This window comes from Telopea speciosissima, chromosome 2, assembly GCF_018873765.1.
Source record: "Telopea speciosissima isolate NSW1024214 ecotype Mountain lineage chromosome 2, Tspe_v1, whole genome shotgun sequence".
Lineage (NCBI taxonomy): Eukaryota > Viridiplantae > Streptophyta > Magnoliopsida > Proteales > Proteaceae > Telopea > Telopea speciosissima.
Window position 1 is genome coordinate 66,276,782 of NC_057917.1, and position 22,749 is coordinate 66,299,530.

Here is a 22,749-nt window from a genome sequence, read left to right on the forward strand (position 1 = left end):
CTGTTGAGCCATATTGCCAAAACGATATGATATAGGGTTGAAATTTCGGTGAAACACCGAAATTTTGACCCAAACATGGTCGATCCTTTAATTCGTGTGGCATTTCGTCTCGGGCCCTTCGAAATCACCGAAATATCGCTGAGTTACTGAAACATGCCACCAATCAACCAGGCTAATTAGAATTTTTAATGACAAAGACTGGAATGCCCTTACTGTAAAGAGGACATGATAAATAACCTCGGGACCTCTCTAGTCTTTACAACTAATAACCGGACTAACAATTTAGAAGAAATTTAAAATTACATCTTACCCCATGGCTTAATGAAAATGACAACCCCTGGGGCCTGGACTGAAAATCTTTCTTTTCCATCCATGAGTGGAAGGCTTCTTGCTGGTTCTACTTTCCCATGGCTGTGGCCCCCAAGCTGCTTCAGGCCCTCAACAGATTGTTTGAACTATTAGTCATCCATAAAATCCTAGCTTTAGTACCATATGTGTGAGGAGAGAATAAGAGAGAACAAACTTGGGTGGAGTAAAGATGTGTGAAACTTACATTGTTCTTTCAGGGAGACGCTAGCCCTGATATGGCTTTTGAGTCTTCGTTTTTTAGAAGAAAGATAAAGATTGTATTTATTCAAACAGAAAGCATCCCTCTATACTTAGGATGCTGGACCACTGTAATCAGTCCACAAAAGGACTCTACCCCTTATCCATTCACAGCCATTTCTCAAATTTCCCAAATTCTGTAAGTGTTTTACCCCTTTTAATCTGGCAACACAAACAACCCTATCATTTTCATTGTTTTCCTTACTTCTTTGGCAACATTCTCTTCTTAGGTTAGAAAGAATCTGGGCATTTCTTACTCCATATGCAATATGATGCAGATACATCACCAAAAGAGGCTTATTTTTTAATGGGAATAAGTTTAGGGTTGGGTTATATACATGTTGGGCCTTTGATCCCATGGGTTTTCAATGTAATAGGCCACTTTTATGGGCCTAAACTATGGGTAATAAGGTTGCATACGGGATTAGTTAGTTTAGTTTCCATACTTAGTTTCCATAACTCCAGATTTAACCATCTGATTTTGCCGCAACCTTCTGCCAATCGGTCTCCTGTATGTTTGGCTTGCAGTCTTGCGTCCGCCAGCCTCGCTTGGCCTCCTTCCTGCCAGTTCCACTGGCTCGCTCGGCCTTCGGCCGTTTCGCTGCCAGCTGCAAGGCCGCAGCCCGCAAGGCTGCCTCTTTGCTCGGCCGGCAGCCTCTTCGCCGTTGCCCTCCGTCATGGCGGTCTCCCTCGCTAGGCCAGCTGCTCGTTTGACCGTGGCCTTCCGCAAAGCCAGTGCCCCTCCGCCTTGGTTGCCTTCTTGCCGGTGGTTCCTGACTTCCTCTTTGCGGCTAGGAAGAAGATGTGTTGAGATCAGTTGTCTACGGTTTGGGGGACCCTACTGGAATTGTCTTGTTGCCCCTCTTCTTTCTTATGGGCTTCATTGCTCTTGTTTTAAGTTCATGTGGGCTTTTGTGTTGCTTTGGACATGCCTATGTGGGCTTTTGTCATCTAGTTTTTTGCTGGCCTTATGGGCTTGTATTGTTGTCCTTATGGACTTTTGTTTCCCTTTTTGGGACTTTAATACATTTTATAATCACCCAAAAAAAAATTGTTGCTTTATTATCACAATACAACATCATTGGGAGACGAACGGGAACACCAAGGTCTTGGAGTAAACCCTGAATCCATAAGACCATAACAACTCACATAGTCTTTGTGCCATAGCCCGAAACTTTGCTTCAGCACTGGACCTTGCCACAACATTTTGCTTCTTGTTGCGCCAAGGGACAAGGTTCCCTCCAACAAATGAGCAGTACCCTGAAGTAGACTTCCGATCAGAAGAGCCACCCCAATCTATTTCGGTATAGGCCTCAATATGGAGATGATCATGGGGAGACAAAAGAACCCCTTTTCCTGGAGTTGACTTCAAGTAATGAAGAATCCAAAAAACAATAGCCATATGTTAAGAATAGGGATCATGGATAAACTGACTTACCAAACTCACTGCATACGCAATGTCTGGTCTAGTACGTGAGAGATAATTAACTTTCCCACTAATCTTTGATAACGACCTTTATCAACAGGTTCACCATCTTTATCCTTCAGTCGAGTAACAACTTCCATAGGTGTATCATAGGGATGGCAACCCAACAAACCAGTCTCTAATAGGAGATCCAGGACGTACTTCCTTTGAGAAAGAAAGATGCCTTTTGAGGAACGAGCAACTTCAATCCCAAGGAAGTACTTTAACTTTCCTAGATCCTTTATTTCAAACTCACGCTCTAGGAAGCTCTTCAGACGAGAGATCTCTGCACCATCATTCCCTGTCACCGCAATATCATCAACATACACTATAAGAACAGTAACCTTGTCGCCAGACCGTTTGATGAACATAGTATGGTTAGCATTACTCTGTTTGTATCCCACTGAAAGCATGGCCTTGTGAAATCTGCCAAACCAAGCCCGTGGTGATTGCTTTAGCCCATAGAGTGAGCGCTTCAGTTTGCAGACTTTCCCATGAGTTTTCTCAGATGAGAAATTTGGAGGAATCTCCATATATACCTCCTCCTTAAGCTCTCCATGAAGGAAAGCATTTTTAACATCAAGCTGCTGCAAATCCCACCCAAAATTCACAGCACAAGATAAGAGAATATGAACAATGCTCAATTTTGCAACAAGAGCAAAAGTCTCCGGGTAGTCAATCCCATTAGTCTGGGTAAAACCCTTGGCTACCAATCTAGCCTTGTCTCTGTCAACTGTACCATCCATCTTTTGCTTGACTACAAACACCCACTTACACCCAACTGGTTTTTTCCCTAGAGGAAGAACGACAAGGTCCCATGTATTATTTTTCCCTAAGGCATTCATCTCTTCCACCATAGTTGCTTTCCACTTTGTATCAACAAGGGCTTCCTACCACTTCTGAGGAATACAAACAGAGGAAAGAGAAGATACAAAAACATGATAGGTAGGAGAAAGAGAATCATAGGAAACAACATGAGATATGAGATGTTGGGTACATGATCGAATACCTTTACGGGCAGCAATTGGTAATTCAAGAGAGGGTGAATTCTTACCAGACGGACTAGCAGGCTCTGGCTCAAAGAATAGCGATGGGATCGGTAAAGGTGCCGTGATGGTGGTGGTTCCAACTTGCGTTTTAGAAGTTCAAGTGAAGACGCGAAGGTCCTGGCGATCAAGTCTTACTTGGATTTTTTCAATTTGTCTTCTAACAGAACCAGGGTTAGGCTGCTTCCCCTGAATTGCATCCGAAGAAGGCCCGTCTTGAACAGGAACCTGATCCGGTCTTTGCTCCCCCTGAAGAGGAACATGAGAAAGAGGGTCAACAGGTAACGTTTAATCGGCTTATCTTCACAAGTCAAGTCCATAGTTGTCAGGGTGTGTAGGTGACCCAAGGCGTTGGCGAGGGTCGAAAATCAAAGCGACACCATTTAGGCGGCCAAGGCATCCGCCTAGGCGACCAAGGCGCCTGGACGCCTTGACAACTATGGTCAAGTCTAACTCCCCCTGAAGAGGTGGCGAGGTATAGTATGGTGAGGACTCATGAAAGACTATATCCGTAGAGGCAAGTATGTGGTGAGTGGGTGGATGATAGCACTTATACCCTTTTTGAGTTGCAGAGTAGTAACCTAAAAAAATACACTTGACGCCACGAGGATCTAGCTTCCCACGAGAATGATGATTGCGAGCATAGCACACACACCCGAAAACCTTGGGAGGAATGAGAAAGGAGGAACCTTGGAGAACATCAACCGGGGCACAGGAGGACAGGACCGAGTAGGCAACCGATTGATCAAGTAGGCAGCAGTAAGCACAACGTCACTCCAATATTGTGATGGAACATTGCGGTCAAACATCAAGGCTCGGGCCATTTCAAGGAGGTGCTGATTTTTCCTCTCAACCACACCATTTTGAGGAGGTGTGTCAACCCAGCTGGTTTGATGAAGAATCCCATGATCAACCATATATTTCTGAAATTGCCCTTCCATGTACACTTTGCCATTATCACTGTGGAGAATCTTCAAGGTGGCATCGAACAGAGTCTGAACTAATTTGTGGAAAAGTTGAAAACACATGAATACTTCACTCTTGTGTTGCATCATATACATCTAGGTAGTTCGACTATGACAATCAATAAAAGTAACAAACCATCGGTGTCTAGAAATAGAGGCTTTCCGTGCAGGACCCCATACATCCGAATGAACAATGTGAAAAGGAGAATGACTTCTTTTATTTAATGATGGATAAATGGACCGACTCTGTTTCGCCATAATACATGCTTCACAAAAAAACTCATCCTTATTACAAGTTTTAACTTAATGTGGAAACAAATGAGATAAAGTCCCAATGGGAGGATGTCCTAGCCTACAGTGCCATTGATATAAGTCAGAGGAGACAGAATGTAACTGATGGGTGTGAGTTGGAACAGTAGCTGTGAACCACCATCAAGCAAGTAGAGACCACCATGCACTTTACCAACCTCAATCATCTTACCTGTCACCAGATCCTGTAAGACACAATGAGATGGAAAAAAAGTTACTTTGCAGTTTAGGTCCTTTGTAAGACTACGAATGGACAATAAATTAGTAGAGAAGGAAGGAACATGTAACACAGATATAAGGGTAAGACTAGATGAACAACAAATAGATCCCTTTCTAGAGATAGAGGAAAGAGACACATTCGCAACACGGACTGTATCTTTCCCAGAGGAAGGAGTGTACTGATGAAAAAGAGTAGAACCTGTCATAAGGTCAGTAGCACCAGAGTCAATGATCCATGGGCTGGAGATTGTCGCTGTATACTGACTACCAACAGAAATACCTGAGGCAAAGTTAGATGTAGAACCAGAAGAGGCAGCAAGTGTAGAAGCCTGGGTAGCAGAGGTAGAAGAGGCCTTCGACATCTGACGGAAAGCCTGAAGTTCGTCCAGAGATAGACCCGTGTCTACAGGAGGTGTGGTAGTAGTGTCAATCTGATTGGCCTTGGCAGTAGGTTGGCCACGACCATTGTTATCACCCTCTTTTTCTCGATTTGCTTCAAAATCGGCAGGCTTCCCATGTAATTTCCAACATGTGGCTTTGGTGTGCCATTGTTTACCACAATGTTCACATTTGACAGCTTCCTTAACAGTTTTGGAATTGTCAACAGTAGTAGAGTTTGAACCAGTCCCAGTATGTAAGGCCGATCTGTCTACAGGTGTAAGGTGGAGCATAGCTGAATGCTGTCAATCCTCAATGCAAACCAATGCATAAGATTGCTCCAAAGTAGGGAAAGGATCCCTACTGAGAATCTGGACTCTAATCTGATCATATTCAGCGTTGTGTCCAGCCAAAAAATCATATACTCGAATCTTATCAACATGTTTGCGATAGGTAGCAATATCAGTAGCAGTGGTGGGTTGATAATCCGAGTAATGATCAAGTTCCTGCGAGCACTTACGAAGTTCTGTATAATATTGGGAGACAGTTAATTCATTATTTTTAGTATCATGAATTTTCTTCCTCAGTTCATATACTTGAGCATCATTCCCAACCTGGGAATAGGTTTCCTTGATAGCCTTCCATATCTGGGCAGCAATATCCAAGAGAAGATAACCAGGTGCAATGGAAGCATGCATAGAATGGAGAAGATAGGACATTACCATGGAATCATGAGATAGCCATCGATCCTGTGCAGGTGTCTTGTACTCTTGTGTAGCCACGACCAGCAATGGTAAGGTAAGTAGATCTAGACCACATCAGGTAATTAGTCCCATCTAATTTAGTGGGGGGAAGCAAAAGGAAGGTACTCAGGATAAGCAGAACCATCTGATTCAGCTGTAGTGAGATCAAACATAATGTCAAGAGAGTGTGATAGACGGGATTTGAAAACCCACAATTTTAGCCATCAGAATAGGCTCAAAATTGGATCGAATCCTCCTCAGGTGGTGAACAATAAATCCTCCGAAATCAGCAGCTTCTGATGAGTAAATAGAAAACCCTAGATGGGTAGAAACCTGAATTGAGTGTGATGGATGGGTTTTGAGGTTGCAGCACTTTCCACCGTCAGAATGGGCTGCAACTTGAACCGAGTTTCCCTCTAGTGGTGGGGAAGAAGTCCTCCAAAAATTAGCTCTTTCTGATGAGCCAATAAAAAACCCTAATTTTGTCACAAAATGAGGTCAAAACTTGTTTTTGGAGAAATCTCAGGGCTGAATCTGAGTTGTACTTCATCCAAAGCTGCAGTCTTCAAACAGGAAAGGGTGTGTACCAATAAGAGCAGGAACCAATCTCCAAAAAACAACAGAAATTGGTCTTCAAGTGTAGGAAGAACTCGATCTCCAAAGATGGAAGAAACCTGCCGGCAGAATTAGGTCATACCTGTAGTCTTCAATCTTCAATGAGGTAGAATTGAGGGCAGCATCTAAATCTGCAGTAGATCACCTCATAGTTGCTGCCCTGTAGGAGTGAGAAGAACCGAGAGTGGTGGAGGGGGTAGAATCAAATCGTGGTGAGAAAGGGAAGGAAAGAAAAACAAAAAACTGAAAATACTGCTCTGTAGATCAGAGTTTTAGCTCTGATACCATGTTAGCAACCCTTAGAACTGAATGCTTGAGTGATCAATAGGATCACCCTGACCCAGTCCCGTAAATTACACGTCACCCCCTGGTTTTCAAACGAAACTCAGATCACCCCCTAGTTTTTGAAAAAACTCAAATCACCCCCTGGTTTAGACCCCAATATGACAAATTAGTCCCTACTGTTAGTTTTATGCTTTTAAGTGATGATGTCAGCCAGTTAAATAAATTTAAATCGCTAAACTACCCTTGACCAATGTTGAAGATGAAGGAAGGGTAGTATTGTAAATTTAATTCTAACGTTTTAGTACAAGGGTAAAATAGTCCTTTCACACCAATAACTAACAGCAGACTAACACTATTACTGTAGAGGGGGTGATTTAAGTTTTTTCAAAAACTAGGGGGTGATCTGAGTTTCGTTTGAAAACCAGGGGGTGACGTGTAATTTACCCTTATTTATAATAAAAGAAGAAATATCAAAAGTACAATAATACCCCCATAGTTGATTCTAATTAGGAATCGACTATAGGGGGAAAACCCTAAAATGCCCCTCGGGCTATATATAACTCAACAAAATTAAATCAAGTTTTGCAATCTGTCAAGAGTGATGCTATTAAAAGCCTTAACTTTTTATTGTTTTTGTTCTTTCAATACGACATTTTTCTGAATGTTTATTATTTGTGCATGTTATAGCAATCAAAATCCTCTTTTCACTTGTAATGTTCTGTTTACAGGTTGAATCTTGTTATTCTCTTATTCCAGGTGCCATTTACCAACTGTATACATTGGGATGGAATGCATGCGGACACACAGCTTTAAACTGGCCGAAGAGGTGACTTTCATGCTTGTTTACACAGCTGTACTTTGCAGTTCACTCGTTGCAGATGAGTTGGATGTCTGAAGTCATTTATGTTTATTTATCCTGTAGATGTTACTGAACATTGATGCAGGAACGCCTTAGGTTTGGTATAGAAGTGATCTTATGAAAACCTGCTTCCATGTTGTTTCACATAGAATGATATCAATTTCTTATTTTATTTTTTGGAGAGCACCTTTGTAAACAGTTTTGGTAGGGTTAGGCTGTCTTATCGTCATCTCTCATAACTAGTAAAGATGATGATTCCCAAAGGGTTAGACTGTTTCTCTAACACTCTCCTCATCAAATAGCATGTAGCTTCCATTTGCCAGTTTGTTTATGCTTTCAATTACAAATGTTTCAGCCTCATGCATTGTCCCAGAGTATAACTTGCTGCTTCCGAGATATTATGAAACCTTTTTTGGTCCACTGCTCTTTAGGCTGTATATTCTGATTTCTGAAGTTTGAACAAAAAAGCAAGTTAATAACTTTCTTTTGTTTGCTCACTGAACTTTTGAGTGATTAGAACAAAATTTCTATTCATGAATGAAATTTCAAAATCTTATCTTTGTTTTTTTTCCTGCTTCAGTTTTTCATGGAGGCTAAAACCATTTGCGCTTCTGATCCTCTTGTTTATAATGAACTTGGAGTTGTTGCATATCACATGAAGGAGTAAGGAAACCTCGACCTTGCAAAATGTTTTTTTCTGTGTGTCATACAGCACTGTCATGATTTTTATATTAAGTACTGAATGTATTTGTTGGAGAAAATGGCCTAATGGTTTGAGTACAACTTCTTGTTCAATGCTTGCAAGAATCTTTGGTTCTTGTCTTGGCAGCCAATCTTGTAAGATGACTATTTCATTTATTCGTCTTTAAACAGATTATAGTGCCATGTGAATAGAAAATACTGCATGAAAGGATTGTCCACTTGCATAAATCCAATGTTTTGGAATGCATGCTGACTCTGCTTATTTTTGCTATGATGAGTTCCATGCAGCCTGCTCTTGAATTTATGATGGGAAACTTATGAGCCTATGCCCAAATGTGATGTAGGAGCTGTAAGGAAGTTGGATCTGTGGTTACTAGGGTGACTTTTAGAAGAATTACGGTTTTCTACAGTGAAAGAGGGTCTGGCTAATTGGTGTTTGTGATGATATCATGGAGCAACGATGGTTTATTGGTGAAAGAGTGACAAGCTGTACATATAGATAGGGTTTAGAGGTTGAGAACCATGGTCAGGAAGTTAGGGTGTGTTAGTAAGGGAAGGTTTGAGAAAAACAAATGGGAATTGAGTCTGCCCATAATTAAGTTTGTCCTAAGAGTTTGTGAATAAAATAAAAGGAAATAAGGGTAGGAGGAGGAAAGAGATAATCTAGGTAGAGATAATCTAGGTCTCACTAGAATCCTAGACTCCTAAGAGAAAAAACCATGTCACCATGATTAGGATTTGATAATGCCTCAAAGACCAATAGTAAGCGTAACAGAATCCTTCATAAACCTGTGAAAAAAATTAATTACTGACCTTAGATTATGTTGCTATTTTTTTTTTTTTTTGGAGCGGAAATGCTTCTAAAAAACTTATTTAAATCTTGAGTTTAGTATAAATACCCAAAATGATATTGAACCACTTAATGTTTTGACAAGACATAAACTGAAAATGAGAAGTAAGCCTGAATGATGCAGGTAGAGGCCCAGATCTGGTCAATTGGGCTTGATCCAGTCTAAATTCAAAGGACTATTATTGGGTTATATGGGTCATGGGCTAGTTGTTCTTGGGTTTTTATTTGTAATGGGCCAACTCTATGAGTTCAAGTATGGGGGACTTGAGTCCTATATGGGATTAGTTTTGATTTCTATGTTTTACTTCAAGAAGTTTCTAGAGTTGTATTACTTGGGAAAATTTTAGGAAAAGGGATTACATATGTTAGGCAAGATTCTAGTCAATATTTAGTTTCTATTTTCTTCCTTAGGATTCAGTCTATAAATACTGTAACAGCGTAAACGATTCTGGAACGAAGAATGGTTAATGGATGGTTTTTTTTAATGGTTGAGAATTTCTCAAATCTTGATTTGAAGGGGAAACCTTTGAAATTTCATGAGCAACTTTCAACTCGGTTCATGGGAACTGAGATTTCTCTTCAATTCAGTTGCGCAGATTTCCTCCTTAATCTTTTACTTATTTTCCTTACCATCTGAGTTCCCTTTTGTTTTATTGGTGTTACTCTGTAGGCGGCGGAACTGTTGGGCTGAGAAAAAAGGCCAGTGGGTCCATCATACGTAATGTAAGACTAAATTAGGGTTAATTTAGTCCTAAGTAAACCCACAAATCCAAAATAGAAACAAGGGGGCAGAATTAGAAAGTTAGGGCTCAAACTAAACCAGCCTTTGGAATCCAACAAATTTGGATCGAAGGTTGCTTGTATGGTGGTGAAACACTGCTGGAAGTTTCACTCAGTTTGAATGGCTGAATTGTGGGATATGGAGAAGATCCCAAATTAGAAGGTTTAGGGCTGCAGGCCAATCCAACCAGCAACAGGGGCTCAAACTTGGATCGAGTGGATGGCCAGTAGCAGTGAAGAATTCCTCCAAAGTTCTACTGGATCAGGGCTCAGGCTTCAGAGAAAAGCTGTTTCGATTGTTGCAGGCAGCAGGACAGAAAACAGGTCTGCAGGAGTGTGCTTCGATCCTTCTCTTGTGATGAACAGCAACGGCAGTCAAGGACTTGATTGGAGAATATCTTCTGGACTTCAGCAGCAGTTGATTGCAATAGTTGCAATCACAAATCACAGCAGGGAGTGGCTCGGTTGGGTGTAGAAGGCAGTGAAAAGAAGAGAATAGGAAAATAGAACGTAGGAGAAATAGAAAAGGGGGATAAGGAGATTTGGCTCTCTCAGCCCTAGGATTTTGGTTCTCTCAGCCAGGCCTCCCAGCCTTCATGTCACACACATGGACAAGAGAAAACTCACTCAAAGCAATAATAATCAACTTCATTAAATCGTTTGTTTGGGGGTGGGGGTGGGGGTGGGGGTAGGGCTCTAAGGGCATTACATATTTATGGGCAGCTATGCTTGCCTTGCAAGTAAAGAAAAAATTAGAAACTTGCAAGTAAAAGGAAACAAACTGAAAATAGAAACTCAAGGAAATAGAAACTTCTAAATAAAAGCTAAACTTACTTTCTAAATCTCAAATTAGAAACTAAACTGAGTTAAGGTTGCTTAATAGACAACCACAAAATATTTAAGAGAATAATTCTGAAAATAGAAACTAAACTAAGCTCCTAAATCCCCATACATAAACAAAATTGACCCTTCTAAAAAGTCTTCACATGATCTGGTCTTGGGCCCCACAAGATCTTCTAGTAGCATTCACACCAAGGCAAAATAAGGGGCTGTGACACTGTTCACGTGAACAGTGTTTGGCCTCTTTTTTTCATGTCTTGTCCTACATCAATACGACTCCAGTTTGGTCTGAGATTTTGTTTGCAATTTCCCTGACTAGATTCGGTTCTAACCATAGATTTTGGTGAAGAGATATCACTAAAGTGGTGACTCACAAGCTTGGTTGCGGATCTATTTTAGTATCTGCTGCCAGATCCATCTTGCAGAAATTATTTTTATACCTGATTTTTGGGTCTATTATTGGCTATTTCTAAGAGGTTTAGGGGTTAGGAACTCAACCCTAAAGTGTTAATTGATTTAGCTGCCTGAGGAGAGTTCGATCAGTTTGCTTGGTGTTTCTGCAACTCCAGAAACTTTATCAGGAAGTGCACCAATCATTCGTCTTTTGTTAAACTTGTGTTTATATACTTTCTGATATTACGGACAACCCCTTCCAGTTCAAGATCCTTTCTGAAAGCCCTTCTATCCAGAATTTATGTACTTTTGTCCCAGAATCTGTTTTTCTTTCAAAAAGGGGTCCAGAACTGTCTTAAAATTACAGAAAACTGTCTAAGCATAACATTAATCCTGTGCCAGAGTACTCAGAATGAGCACACATAAGGTCTGGTTTGTCAACGTTACTGGAGTGTTCTAAGAACATTGCCAAATTGGGTGTAAATCTCTTTCCATGATCTAATAAATACCCCAATTGGTCAGAATAGGTGAAATTGAATATAAAAGAAACATAGGAAGCTGATCAGCCCATCGAGTCTAGCCATTTCTTGCAACTTTTGCTTGCTCTTCTATTTCAAATGGGTTTTATAACCTAGGGAAGCTTCTATGCTGGTCCCGCTTTGCTATCACAATAACAAATTAGAGCTTGGGTTTGGTTCTTCGCTGTAATATTTTTTGTTATTTGAAGTGCTGAGACATCCCAACAACTATGTCATAATATTTCACTAAACTCACAAAAGAGGAAGCAGAAATAGAGGAAATTCAGTTTTTACCAGGCATTCTCCGTCACTATATTTCTCCAGTCATAAGATGCTGATGAGTGATGGTGTACATTCTTTCAACTGCTCATTTGAGTGGGTAAACTAAGAAAAATTACCTTATCTTAAGTGGAATGAAATTTTTAAATATTATTCCTGTGTGTTTGTCATTAAGTGCACTTTTTCCTCCTTTTGTTTCTCTCTAGTCTTGAACATATTGTAACATAAAATGGAGCCGCTCATTCTTTGGGACAAGTAATTTTTCAGATGAAGCAAGAGTACATGTGATTGGTAACCTAATCTTGTTAACCTATCCATTTCAACTAGTTACACCCAACAAATTCACTTTGAAACTTAACCAACATGGAAAGTAATAATGTTTTTTTGCTAGAAGAATTTGCCAACTACTTGACAATCCCTTCTATATTGATATGAACTACTAGGAGTCGCTAGCCTCTGATACTGATTTCTAATTAGCACCAAATTTGATTTTACTTTCATAGAATCAGGGCTGGATGATGGTTTTGTGGCAGCATTCCCTATTTACTCTTTTTTTTTAAATATTTTTTTTTGCCTTTTGATTTGGTTGATTATTCCTTTTCATTATTGATGATTTCAAAACCTTGTGTATTTTTGAGTTTTGACAAATTTCATATTGTATTATTACTTGAGTGAAAGTGCCAACATTTATCTATCATTTTTATATATGCTTTTAGGTATAAAAAAGCTGTGTGGTGGTTTGAGAAGACATTGGCTCAGATTCCTTGTTTAAGTGAAATGTGGGAACCAACTGTGGTGAATCTTGCACATGCGTTGAGGAAACTAAAGTATGTATGCTATACAACTTGTGTAAGATTATGCCAATGGTACTCTACTCATAGTGTGAACTCTAATTCTCAAACCTCACAAGTTTATGTTGAGTTATGTTTATTCTTTTGTTTTTTGATGAATATGCTTATATTATATCCTATGCGTTGTTTATTATATGTTGGTTTTCTCATATTAGATCATTACTGGCATAATTATATCATATTACATTGATATGGCTTCTATGTTGCATATAAGCATAATTGTATAATTATCATTGCTATATTACATATACTGCACGCCTAGGGTGCCTTGTCACCTAGGCGCCCCTCCAACTATGGGTTTTGAACTGTTGAAACTGGCTATTCAAACCATGTTTATTGACTTGTTACTGTTCAGCGTATGGTTTGGCTTTAAAAAGATTGTTTTTCAGTCCTTGAATTTCTTGTCCATTTTAAATTGCAGGCATATCTAATTTGCTAATCTGGTGTGTTATAGTAGAAAACTGATGATTTGCAGTGCAGATTGTTGTTATTTGATGATGGACTTCTCCCTCTCCATCATGTTTTTCTCCTTTTTTTCCCCTCTTGTACCATATTTTTTTTATTGATTCCCTTTTTAGGCTAGTATTCTTTGCTCCAATGCTACCATATTGCTAAAATGAACTGCATAACTGAATTGGTAGACTATCTGTTGTATTATCTGACCATACTAAACCTTAAAAACAATTCTTGTATGTCACAGGATGTATCCTGAAGCAATCTCATACTATGAGAAAGCACTTGCCTTGTCAACCAAAAGTTTGAGCACTTATGCTGGTCTAGCATACACTTACCACCTACAGGTACTTTGATACGCATTTTGGATTTTGGAACTTCACGTCTGAGGTTGAGTTTATGTACAGTAATATGAATTTTGTTGTAGTAATGGTCTGAGTATAGGAATTGCTGGTCCAATCAAATCCCAATCTGATTCATTCACAGGACTGAGACACCCACTTTGGATCAATATGATATTGCCATCAGAAAGATAATCCACTCCACTTTGGATAATTATGATATTGCCATTGGAAAGATAATCCACTATATAATGTTATTTAGGATTGACCCAATATTCTCCAGATCCATGTTGGAACAGGTGGATCTCAAGTTGGAAACCATGATTCTAGTGAAAGAAAGCACATTTAGACTTGAATTCATAATCACTGGGCTGCTCTTTACAAGTTACAACTAATGGCTGTTAAAACGGCTTGGATCAAAATCTTTTCATAATTTGATGTTGTAAATTCATTTGGATGTGATGTGATTCTCGGAATCTGAAGATGGGGCAAACTTTGTGGGGAAGTTGTCAAGCCTGTTTGGATGTTTCTATGTAAAACAAATAAAAGCTTAGAGCTCAACTGACGTGGTTTACTTCTATCTGTATTTGTCTTTAAGGTGATGTTTAATACTTGATTCAGGAAGAGTTACCATGCTGAGCTCCTGACAGGTTACCAAAGCTAAAAACGATTCTATAGAATCTAAATGAATCCATTTGTTCTCTTATTTCCAATTTTAATAACTAAATCTATTTTTAACCAGATAATTATGAATGAAAATTATGTGTAATTATTGATTATTGTCAAATTATAACCAATTGACTATGATCATCTGAAGCAAATTCACATGTATTATTGGACTCATTTTCCATCATAAGTACACATACATCTAACTTTAGCACAATCCTCCTGTGTGTCATTCTCTTGTCCGTTTTCTTCAAAGAAAAGAGAAAAAGGTTGCATAGAGAAGGAGGATAAAATCATACATACCAGTGTGAGCTGTGAAAACAAGAGGAAGCTGCCGAGTAGTAATAGGTTAGAAGTGATGAGGAATTTCTTCCTCACTTTGACCAAGCTAAACTGCAACTATGGATAAAATTACAGATTTTCTCTAAAGGTGGTATACTCCTTCTCCCTTCATTTTCCAGAAGAATAGGCGATGGAAGTTTGAAAATTATGTATCTATTCAACCCACTACTTTGCAAAAAGGGAAAAATATGTGGCCATGTTTTTGTAAAAAAAATTTAGAAGATATTTTGACTTTTGGAAGTAGGACTTGGTGGTCTTTAAACCTAAATCCCTTCAATCTCTTGAAATAATTTTTGAAGAATCTAAAAATCTAGTTCAATGATGTATGTAAGAGGGGTTTAAAATAGAAGCAACTTATATTTTTCTTGAAATAAGAAAATTAATTGAAAAAAAATAACAAAACCTTTTTAGAAGATTCTGAATTAAAACCTATCTGACTCAAACCGAATTGCAAGATTCAAGTGAAATTGCAATCGTTAGTCTGTAATCCATATGTTATTATTTAAGAAAAGGATTCAATTGCAAGGTTTGGACCAAAATCTCTGGTTACATGAACTTATTATGGGATTGACCTCCATACCACAACTCTTTGATCAAATGAAAAACTGTACTTGAAAATGGAATGACCTGGTTGGGAAGCGCACATACTGCAGACTTATCTTCTAGTTTCTATTTCCCCCCCCCTCCCCTCCCCTCCCCTCCCCTCCCTTTTTTTTAAATCATATATTGTTTGGATTTGGATATTTTTTATGAGTTGATGACTTTGAATTTTTCTGTGCAGGACAATTTCAATGCTGCAATTACATATTACCACAAGGTAAATTGCTGCAGCTCCTATTTGTTTCTGTTCATCAATGATTTATTCTTTTAAATGAAAGGCAAGGGATTCCCACGCTGCTCATGTGGGGGGGGGGGATCTCCCACGCCATACCATTCATGGCGAGGGAAATGATTGTCAACAGGGGACCTACATGGTCAGAGAGGAGAGTGTCAGTGCGCCACATGGTAAAAATGTGATTGTGTTGGAAAGCATCCCACACTGCTTGTGTGGGGATCTTTTGCCCTTTAATTAACTCTGATTTAATCCTGGTCCATGCTAAATTGGCAAAAGGAAAAATAAAGTGATTTTTTTCTTTCTGTTCCCTGTTTTCAACTGTGTCCTTGAGCTTGTTTTATATTTAAAAAAAATGTATTCATCTGTAACTCAAGAACTAGAAAATTAAATTTTAGATCCGTCTATAGTCATTGGTACATCCTTTTATCATTATGCAAGATTAATTTAAACATGGTCTGTCCTTATGATCAGGCTTTATGGCTACAACCGGATGACCAGTTCTGCACAGAGATGTTAACGCTTGCTCTTGTGGATGAATGCCGCAGAAGCTCTGATAGCGAAAGTGAGTATCATTGAAACCGAGTAAATGCTTGGCAATAGAGCTATAACTGCTGAGGAAGTGTTGTAATATCTTGTATAATATGCACCTGTGAAATAGGTAATATTATAGTTAATAGCATTGTTTGCTAGTATTTATATATTTTTTGGTAAGCAACTTTATTTGTTATATGTTGCAGCAATAGAAACATTTTCCGTGTTTATTATTCTGTGATATTGTTATACAATATACGCAAGTGTTTTATCTTTTTTTCGTGTTGAAGGGTTGAAGCTTGGATGTGGAACTCTTGTAACCAAATAATAATTTGCATTTGAAGTTTGAGACAGCAAGTATTCATCAATTGCAATCAAACATATAACAGTGGAACTGTGGAAGGGATGCAGGTTAGTAGGACTCGGGTCTTGTTGAAATGGTCAATCGTGGGATAAAGTTCGCCGGCAAGGTTTATAAACCCAAAATTGGACACAGGATCGATTTCCATTATTTTAGATTCTAATCAGATCGGTGGTTGGAAGTTGGAACCCTCGAAATTGGAATCCGGGAGAAACAAAGATAAAGATACCCGATATGCATCTTTCCGTATTGACTGTATCAGATATTTTTTGCCCTCAAAGTCTCAACCCCCTGTTTCGCACGAGAGGCTGTTTTCAAGTTTTGAATTTGCAACCAACAAGTTGCAATAGAGCAACTTAATCGATCCGTCAAGGTTTGCCCACTAACAGTCATGCATGCTTATTTACACAAGTATCCCTGTATACCTTTTCCGCCAAATCATTTAATCATTAAGTTAGCTAACTCACTTGTAGATTTTTTCTTTGGTAAGGGACGTTGTAGGACTCTAACCACTCTCCTATGAATATGTGCCGATGACGTAATAGTTTTGATACTGATTTCTTAACCAAGGATCAAGAATTCGGGTTACGACGGGACTGAAACCGAGATTTGGTCGAAACCAACCGAAACCAGTTTGAAACTTGGTATTTTTTTTCATTTATGGGAAAACCATGGTTGGAGGGATTTCTGTTGAAACCAAGTCGAGATATGCCTTTCTCGGTCGAGATGAGGTATCATATAGGCCTGGTTCAAAGTGGTTCAACCATGTTTCGACTGAAACATGGTTGAAACATGGTCGAAACTGTCGATGCCGAGTCGAAATCATGTAGTTTTTAAAATACCCCTCCATCTCGTTTCTAAAACCTACGAAATCAAGATATCTCGGTGGTTTCGACAGGTTTCAATTGAGTTTTCTTTCCATGTTCTTAACACATACCCCTTCCCCCTTTGCAATAAAAAATCCCACTAGCGTGGGTTTGACAGAGCAGGTTAATAAATTTGCAGGCGATGAATGGTCATATTTTTTTTCAAAAAATGAAAATTACACAACATTTCCAAGCTTAATGAGTGGTCGTACTTACAGAGTAATGTATCTCATTACCTGCAGAATTAAGTTTCTGAAAATCTTAAACACAGAAAGGGAAGGAGAAGGGGGAGAGGGAATAACCAAATAGAGTGGCCTTCCTAGTTTGTCTTTGGGATTTTTGGTACTATACAATGACTAATGTAGTTCCCTACAAAGACAAGTGCCTTATTGTTATATAGAGGGAAGAAGTAGAATCCCATTGGGCCTTTTATTTAGATCAAATATCTTAAAATATTATTAATCTAATTAAGATATTATTAAGATAATTATTAGATAAATTAATATCATTAACTCTCTAAAGTAGTTTTACCCAAAAAAAAATCCCTACAGTAGTAGATATGTTTGCAACTTAATCTAATTAATTGCATATTGATAATTTCACTAAACAATATCACATACTAGACTATAGAGCATGCAAAGTTATTACTACCAAACCCCAATGCATCGAATATGTTAGTACAGAGATTTTGTGTCCAGTGATTAATCCAAAATATCTTTCAAAAAAATAATTAATAAAACAATATTCTTAATATGTAATATTAGTTTTCAAAACAGTTTGTAAACACTTTACAAAAATGTTACCGGATCTGGATTTTTGTCCAATCATACATAGGCATTCTCCCCAATTGATAGTCCATAGTAGGGTTGTGGATTCCATGTTGAGTGACTCTCTCGTTCACGATCAAACACCATGAATTTAGTACACCAATATATAGTCAATGAGACATCAACTATTGATGCGTCAAAATCCATGATGTGTAATTGCAACAACAAAGACCTCTCAAGTCAACAGGTCATTCCTCAACAACTTGTAGAAACACATGCAAGACTTTCATGTGATCCAGTTCAATGCACATGCCATATATGCATTCATACTGGTATCTGAGAATCGCCATTGCAAATAATATATAGTATGATGACCATATGAATAGGATGTCCATTCCTATCCCTAGCCAAGAACGACTTTAAGGAATATCTAAGGACAACCATAGCCTCTCAATAATCATGCATAAAAAATTAATTTAAATATTAATAAAAATTCGGATATGTTGAACACACTTCCAACACATAATTACATGGATCCACCAACTATGCAATTGGTTGAGATTTATGGGCCGTCTCGCGAATATCTTTGATTCGAACCTTCACATCTATTCTATCTTAGAGGATGAACCACACTTTCGCTTTTCGCCCCTTGTTATCGCATTGATTCATGCCTCCCCTTCCTGATTCCAATTCCTTATTGAGATCGAGATCTTGTGCTCAGTGTGCTCCCCATTAATTGAGTGCCCCGCCCAGTTCACTTGGTTGTTGACCTACCAAGCACTTGCCCACTGCTCATTCCACCCGATTGGCGGCAGGATCACACACACACAAATATATATGTTTGCTTCACGTATGATTATGGTGCATGACAGACATATGTAACATTCACTACTTTTTAGGTCACAAAGTGTATTTGGGGAGAAAAAAATTAAACGTGTGCTCTCTCCATTGAGAGGTAACCACTTGTCCTTTCTGTTTCCATTAATACACCCCTCTTCCCCTTATAAATGGCAAAAATGGGACAGGTGCTTACCTCTCACACATACGTACAGAGGGATTGGACTCGTTAAACAGCTTGGTTCCAGCATAAATGGTTGTTTTGGTTTGGTGCAAGATTTTTTAGGTCAAACTAAAATCGAACTATTTAATAACGGTTTTGGATAGTAAAATCGAAATCGTGTATAAGTTGTTTGGGAAGCAGTTTTCTGTACGGGAGTGTGGCCTACGCCAGCACTCCCATGTGTCAATCTCTCTCCTCCTTAAAACAAGGGGGTAGAGGTGTCTTTTCACATGGGGCAGAGAGAGATAGACTCATGGGAGTGCTGGCATAGACCACACTCCCGGACAGAGATCCTTTTCCCAAGTTGTTTATATGTTTAGAGTGAGTGGTAGCAGCGCTATGGGTATTTTTGTTAAACGCAACGGCTTAATCTGAGCCGTTAGAATAATTTTAGATTAATCCTATCCGTTTAATAAATTAAACTTATCTTTAACATTAACTAGCTGTTACCTCCCATAGCCGGTTACTACCCTAAGTCATTTGATTGCTTACAGGACTCTGTGCCATCTCCGGCGATAAACCTACTGACTGGAGGAGCAGATGGATTAGTCATGGGATAACCACTCCATGATTTCGCTGGTGGTGGTGGAGATGATGACGAACTGGATTTCGGTGATGCCGCTGGAACCATTTTTGCCTAGCCGAGTTCCGAAATGCAAGAGCAGAGAGAGGAATCGAAGGTAAATCAACCATGAAAGATCGGTTATGAACTCTCTCAATTCCAAAGGGTTTTTCCTTATTCCATTGGTCCTTTGGATTATTCTTTCGATGGGTAATGGTTTCGGGAAAGCTTAGCGTCTGTTTCTCCGATGTTGGAGGAGCACCTTGTTGGAACGACCTAGCTGTTAAGGGCTTGGACTCTCTTTCTGCTACATTTGTCCCGATCCCTTCCACTTCTCTTCTTCTATGGTTCATTTCGAGGAAACCACTACCCTGCTCCATCTCCCGTGCCTCTGTAAGTGCCAACACCTCAACCACTCACTCCACTGCTTTTATCGACCTTTATTTCTATAAAATAGTCTCAATCATGCTTCAGAAAGCATCCACCCGCCAAAGTTACACACAACATTTCTGAAAACTAATCCAAGAGAAAAGAAAGAAAGAAAAAACTTATGGGGGAAAAAATAAAAACCGTAATGGAAGGAGGAATTGCATAACCAACTACTGCCAATCTCAAGGCTCCCAGAACTGCAAGAGCTTCTGCCACCAAAGCAAAATTCCATCTTAGTCCTTGTGAAAAACCACAAATGAAAGTGGCATTGGATGATCGACATACTCCTCCCATGCCAGCGCGACCAGGGTTACCCTGACTAGCTCCATCCACATTAAATTTCATAAAAGGACCAACTAGAGGGTGCCATTGAATCAATCTCACTTCTCTCCTTCGATGTTCAGTGCAATTCTGTTCCTGTTCCCTGGCAGTCACAATAGCTCTGAGGGTAATAGCTGCAGGGTTGAAGGGGACCTGTCGAAAGACAAGATCCCAATAGGCTATCCAAATATGCCATATAAGTCCACAAAAGAGAAACTTGGCTCCAGCTGTTTCTATTAGTCTTATGAGGACTATTTAGAGCCGAGATAATTCCAGAGCGAATGTCCTCACTGGTGAAGAGGTGTAACAAGCCAACTTGTCTCCTTATATTCCAAACTCTATTACATGATAAGAACAGGTGTGAGACTGTCTGCGTCTGATGCTGACAAACATGGCATAAAGGATTTTGATTAAATCCTCTGAGATTCAAGAAATTTGAGAGTGGGAGTTTCTGATGGAGGGCTTTCCAAATCAAATGTTGTACCTTAAGAGCAGTTGGAAGGTGCCAAACTCGCAGCCACACTTTGTCAATTGGTTGAGTACCCTTGTCAATCGCCAAAGAATAAGCTGAAGCAACTAAAAAGATTCATGAGGATGTGATCTGCCATACTAAACGATCCTCAGTGTAGAAGATGGGGATAGGGATGGATAGAATCATACATGCCACGTCAGGAGGCCACCATTGAAAGACCCTCTCTCTGTTCCACTGCCTGGAGTAGGGATCAATGAAGAAGTCAACCGAGGATGGTGCATGAGGCAAAAGGGGAAAAGGAGCCGCGGAGTGGGGGACAAGAAGGTATCCAATAATCAGTCCACGGATTGATGGTGTTACCATTGCCCACTTGATGATAAATGCCTTGCCGCAGAAGTTTGCGAATGGAACAAATCGATTTCCATCCCCAAGAAGCATTCGCAAGGCATTTAGCTTGGAGAAAGTTAGTATTGGGGAAATACTTCTCCTTCATCAGTCTAGCCCACAAGGATGATGGTGGAAGCATGAGTTCCCAACCCTTCTTAGCTAGGAGAGCCAGGTTCATCGGGGCAGAAAGCTTAATATTTAATCCCCCTCTTCTTTTGGGTTGATAAATTGTGGTCCAAGAGATGGTAGGAACAGAAGTAGAGCTCCCATTAGACCAGTAGAAGCTACGACTAACCGTATCCAAAGACTTCTGTACTGCAACCGAAAGTTTTAAAGCAAGACATGACATATTGGGGCATTGCAGAAAGAGATGCTTGGATCAAGATGGTCTTGCCTGCAGGACTGAGGAATTGTGTCTTCCAATGCTGCAGTTTGGTAGTTACCCTGGATAGCAAATTCTCACATTGTTGCTTAGTTAACTTGCCATTGGTGTATGGTATGCCCAGGTATTTATCAAGTGAGGCAGTCGGAATGATCTGAAAGTACTCCCTAAGTTGGCGCTTCGTGGTTGATGGAACATTAGGACTGAACTGGGCTGTAGACTTACTAAGGTTGATCTGTTGTCTTGAAGTCTTGCAATATGTATCTAATACACTATTCAATACTCTTGCTTCAGTCATGGATGCTTCCCCGAAGAAAATGAGATCGTCCGCGAAGGCCATATGAGAAATTCTTTCCCCACCTCGTTTGATTTGCAAACCCTGAATTCTTCTTCCTTGCATCTCTATGGCCAACTTTGTTGATAGAACCTCCGCACATAGAACAAAAAGGTAAGAAGATAAAGGGTCCCCTTGTCTCAACCCTCTGGAAGGTTTGATGTACGGCAGGGGGGATCCATTGAGTAGAATGCCCAATTGGGTATTCTCCACACAAAACATCACTCTTTGAATCCATGATCGATCAAAACCATGATTCGAGAGCGTGCTCCCCAGAAACTGCCATTCAACTCTGTCGTAGGCCTTATTCATAACAATCTTGAGAGAATAATAGCCCCTATTGCCTCGCCGTGTGTTCTTGATTTTATGCAAGAGTTCATGACAAATCAAAACATTGTCTTGGATGTGTCTGCCTTTAATAAACTCATTCTGACTAAATGATATGATCTTATTGAGAAGAGGACGCAGACGCCGCACTAGAATCTGCGATATAATCTTATAAATAAAGTTACAGAGACTAATGAGTCTGAATTCCGAGACCGAGGAAAGGTGGTATACCTTAGGTATAACTGCAATATAGGTCAGATTGATGGAGAGGGGAAATGTACCTGTATTGAAGAATTTAATGATGGAATTCGAAGCATTATCGGTCGTGCTGCGACTTTTTTCCCATAGGTTTATATTGCATGGACATGCACATATGATGGACCATGCGATGCACATGCGATGTGCATCATTCCCAGCTCGGGGTGCCGTTCGATCGGCAACCCATCCACGTGTCGACATCCTTTGCGGCGCTAGAAGATTTCCAACGTACCTCTGCGTTGGAGAGAGCCGAATCCGATCCTCGCCCGTGCGCATCTGACGATTGCAGGAGTTTCGTTATTGTCTCGTAAGCGCTGCTCTTCATCCCGATTGGACCCGTTGTAGTATCGGG

At 39.7% G+C, this 22,749-nt stretch overlaps 1 protein-coding gene across 2 annotated transcripts in view; it reads left to right on the plus strand.

The window, feature by feature from the left end:
• Positions 1 to 16,228, plus strand: part of LOC122652891 (anaphase-promoting complex subunit 6) — a 37,557-nt gene extending 21,329 nt beyond the window's left edge. Inside the window, exons 11-16 of one of the 2 annotated variants that reach the window (XM_043846777.1) lie at positions 7,388 to 7,457; positions 8,071 to 8,153; positions 12,569 to 12,679; positions 13,404 to 13,503; positions 15,287 to 15,322; positions 15,812 to 16,228. In XM_043846777.1, coding sequence (XP_043702712.1) covers positions 7,388 to 7,457; positions 8,071 to 8,153; positions 12,569 to 12,679; positions 13,404 to 13,503; positions 15,287 to 15,322; positions 15,812 to 15,916 — 505 coding nt within the window. In that variant the 3' untranslated portion in view covers positions 15,917 to 16,228. The remainder of the gene's footprint in view (positions 1 to 7,387; positions 7,458 to 8,070; positions 8,154 to 12,568; positions 12,680 to 13,403; positions 13,504 to 15,286; positions 15,323 to 15,811) is intronic. The other variant, XM_043846778.1, reaches the window with a different exon arrangement.
• Positions 16,229 to 22,749: the final 6,521 nt, after the last annotated feature.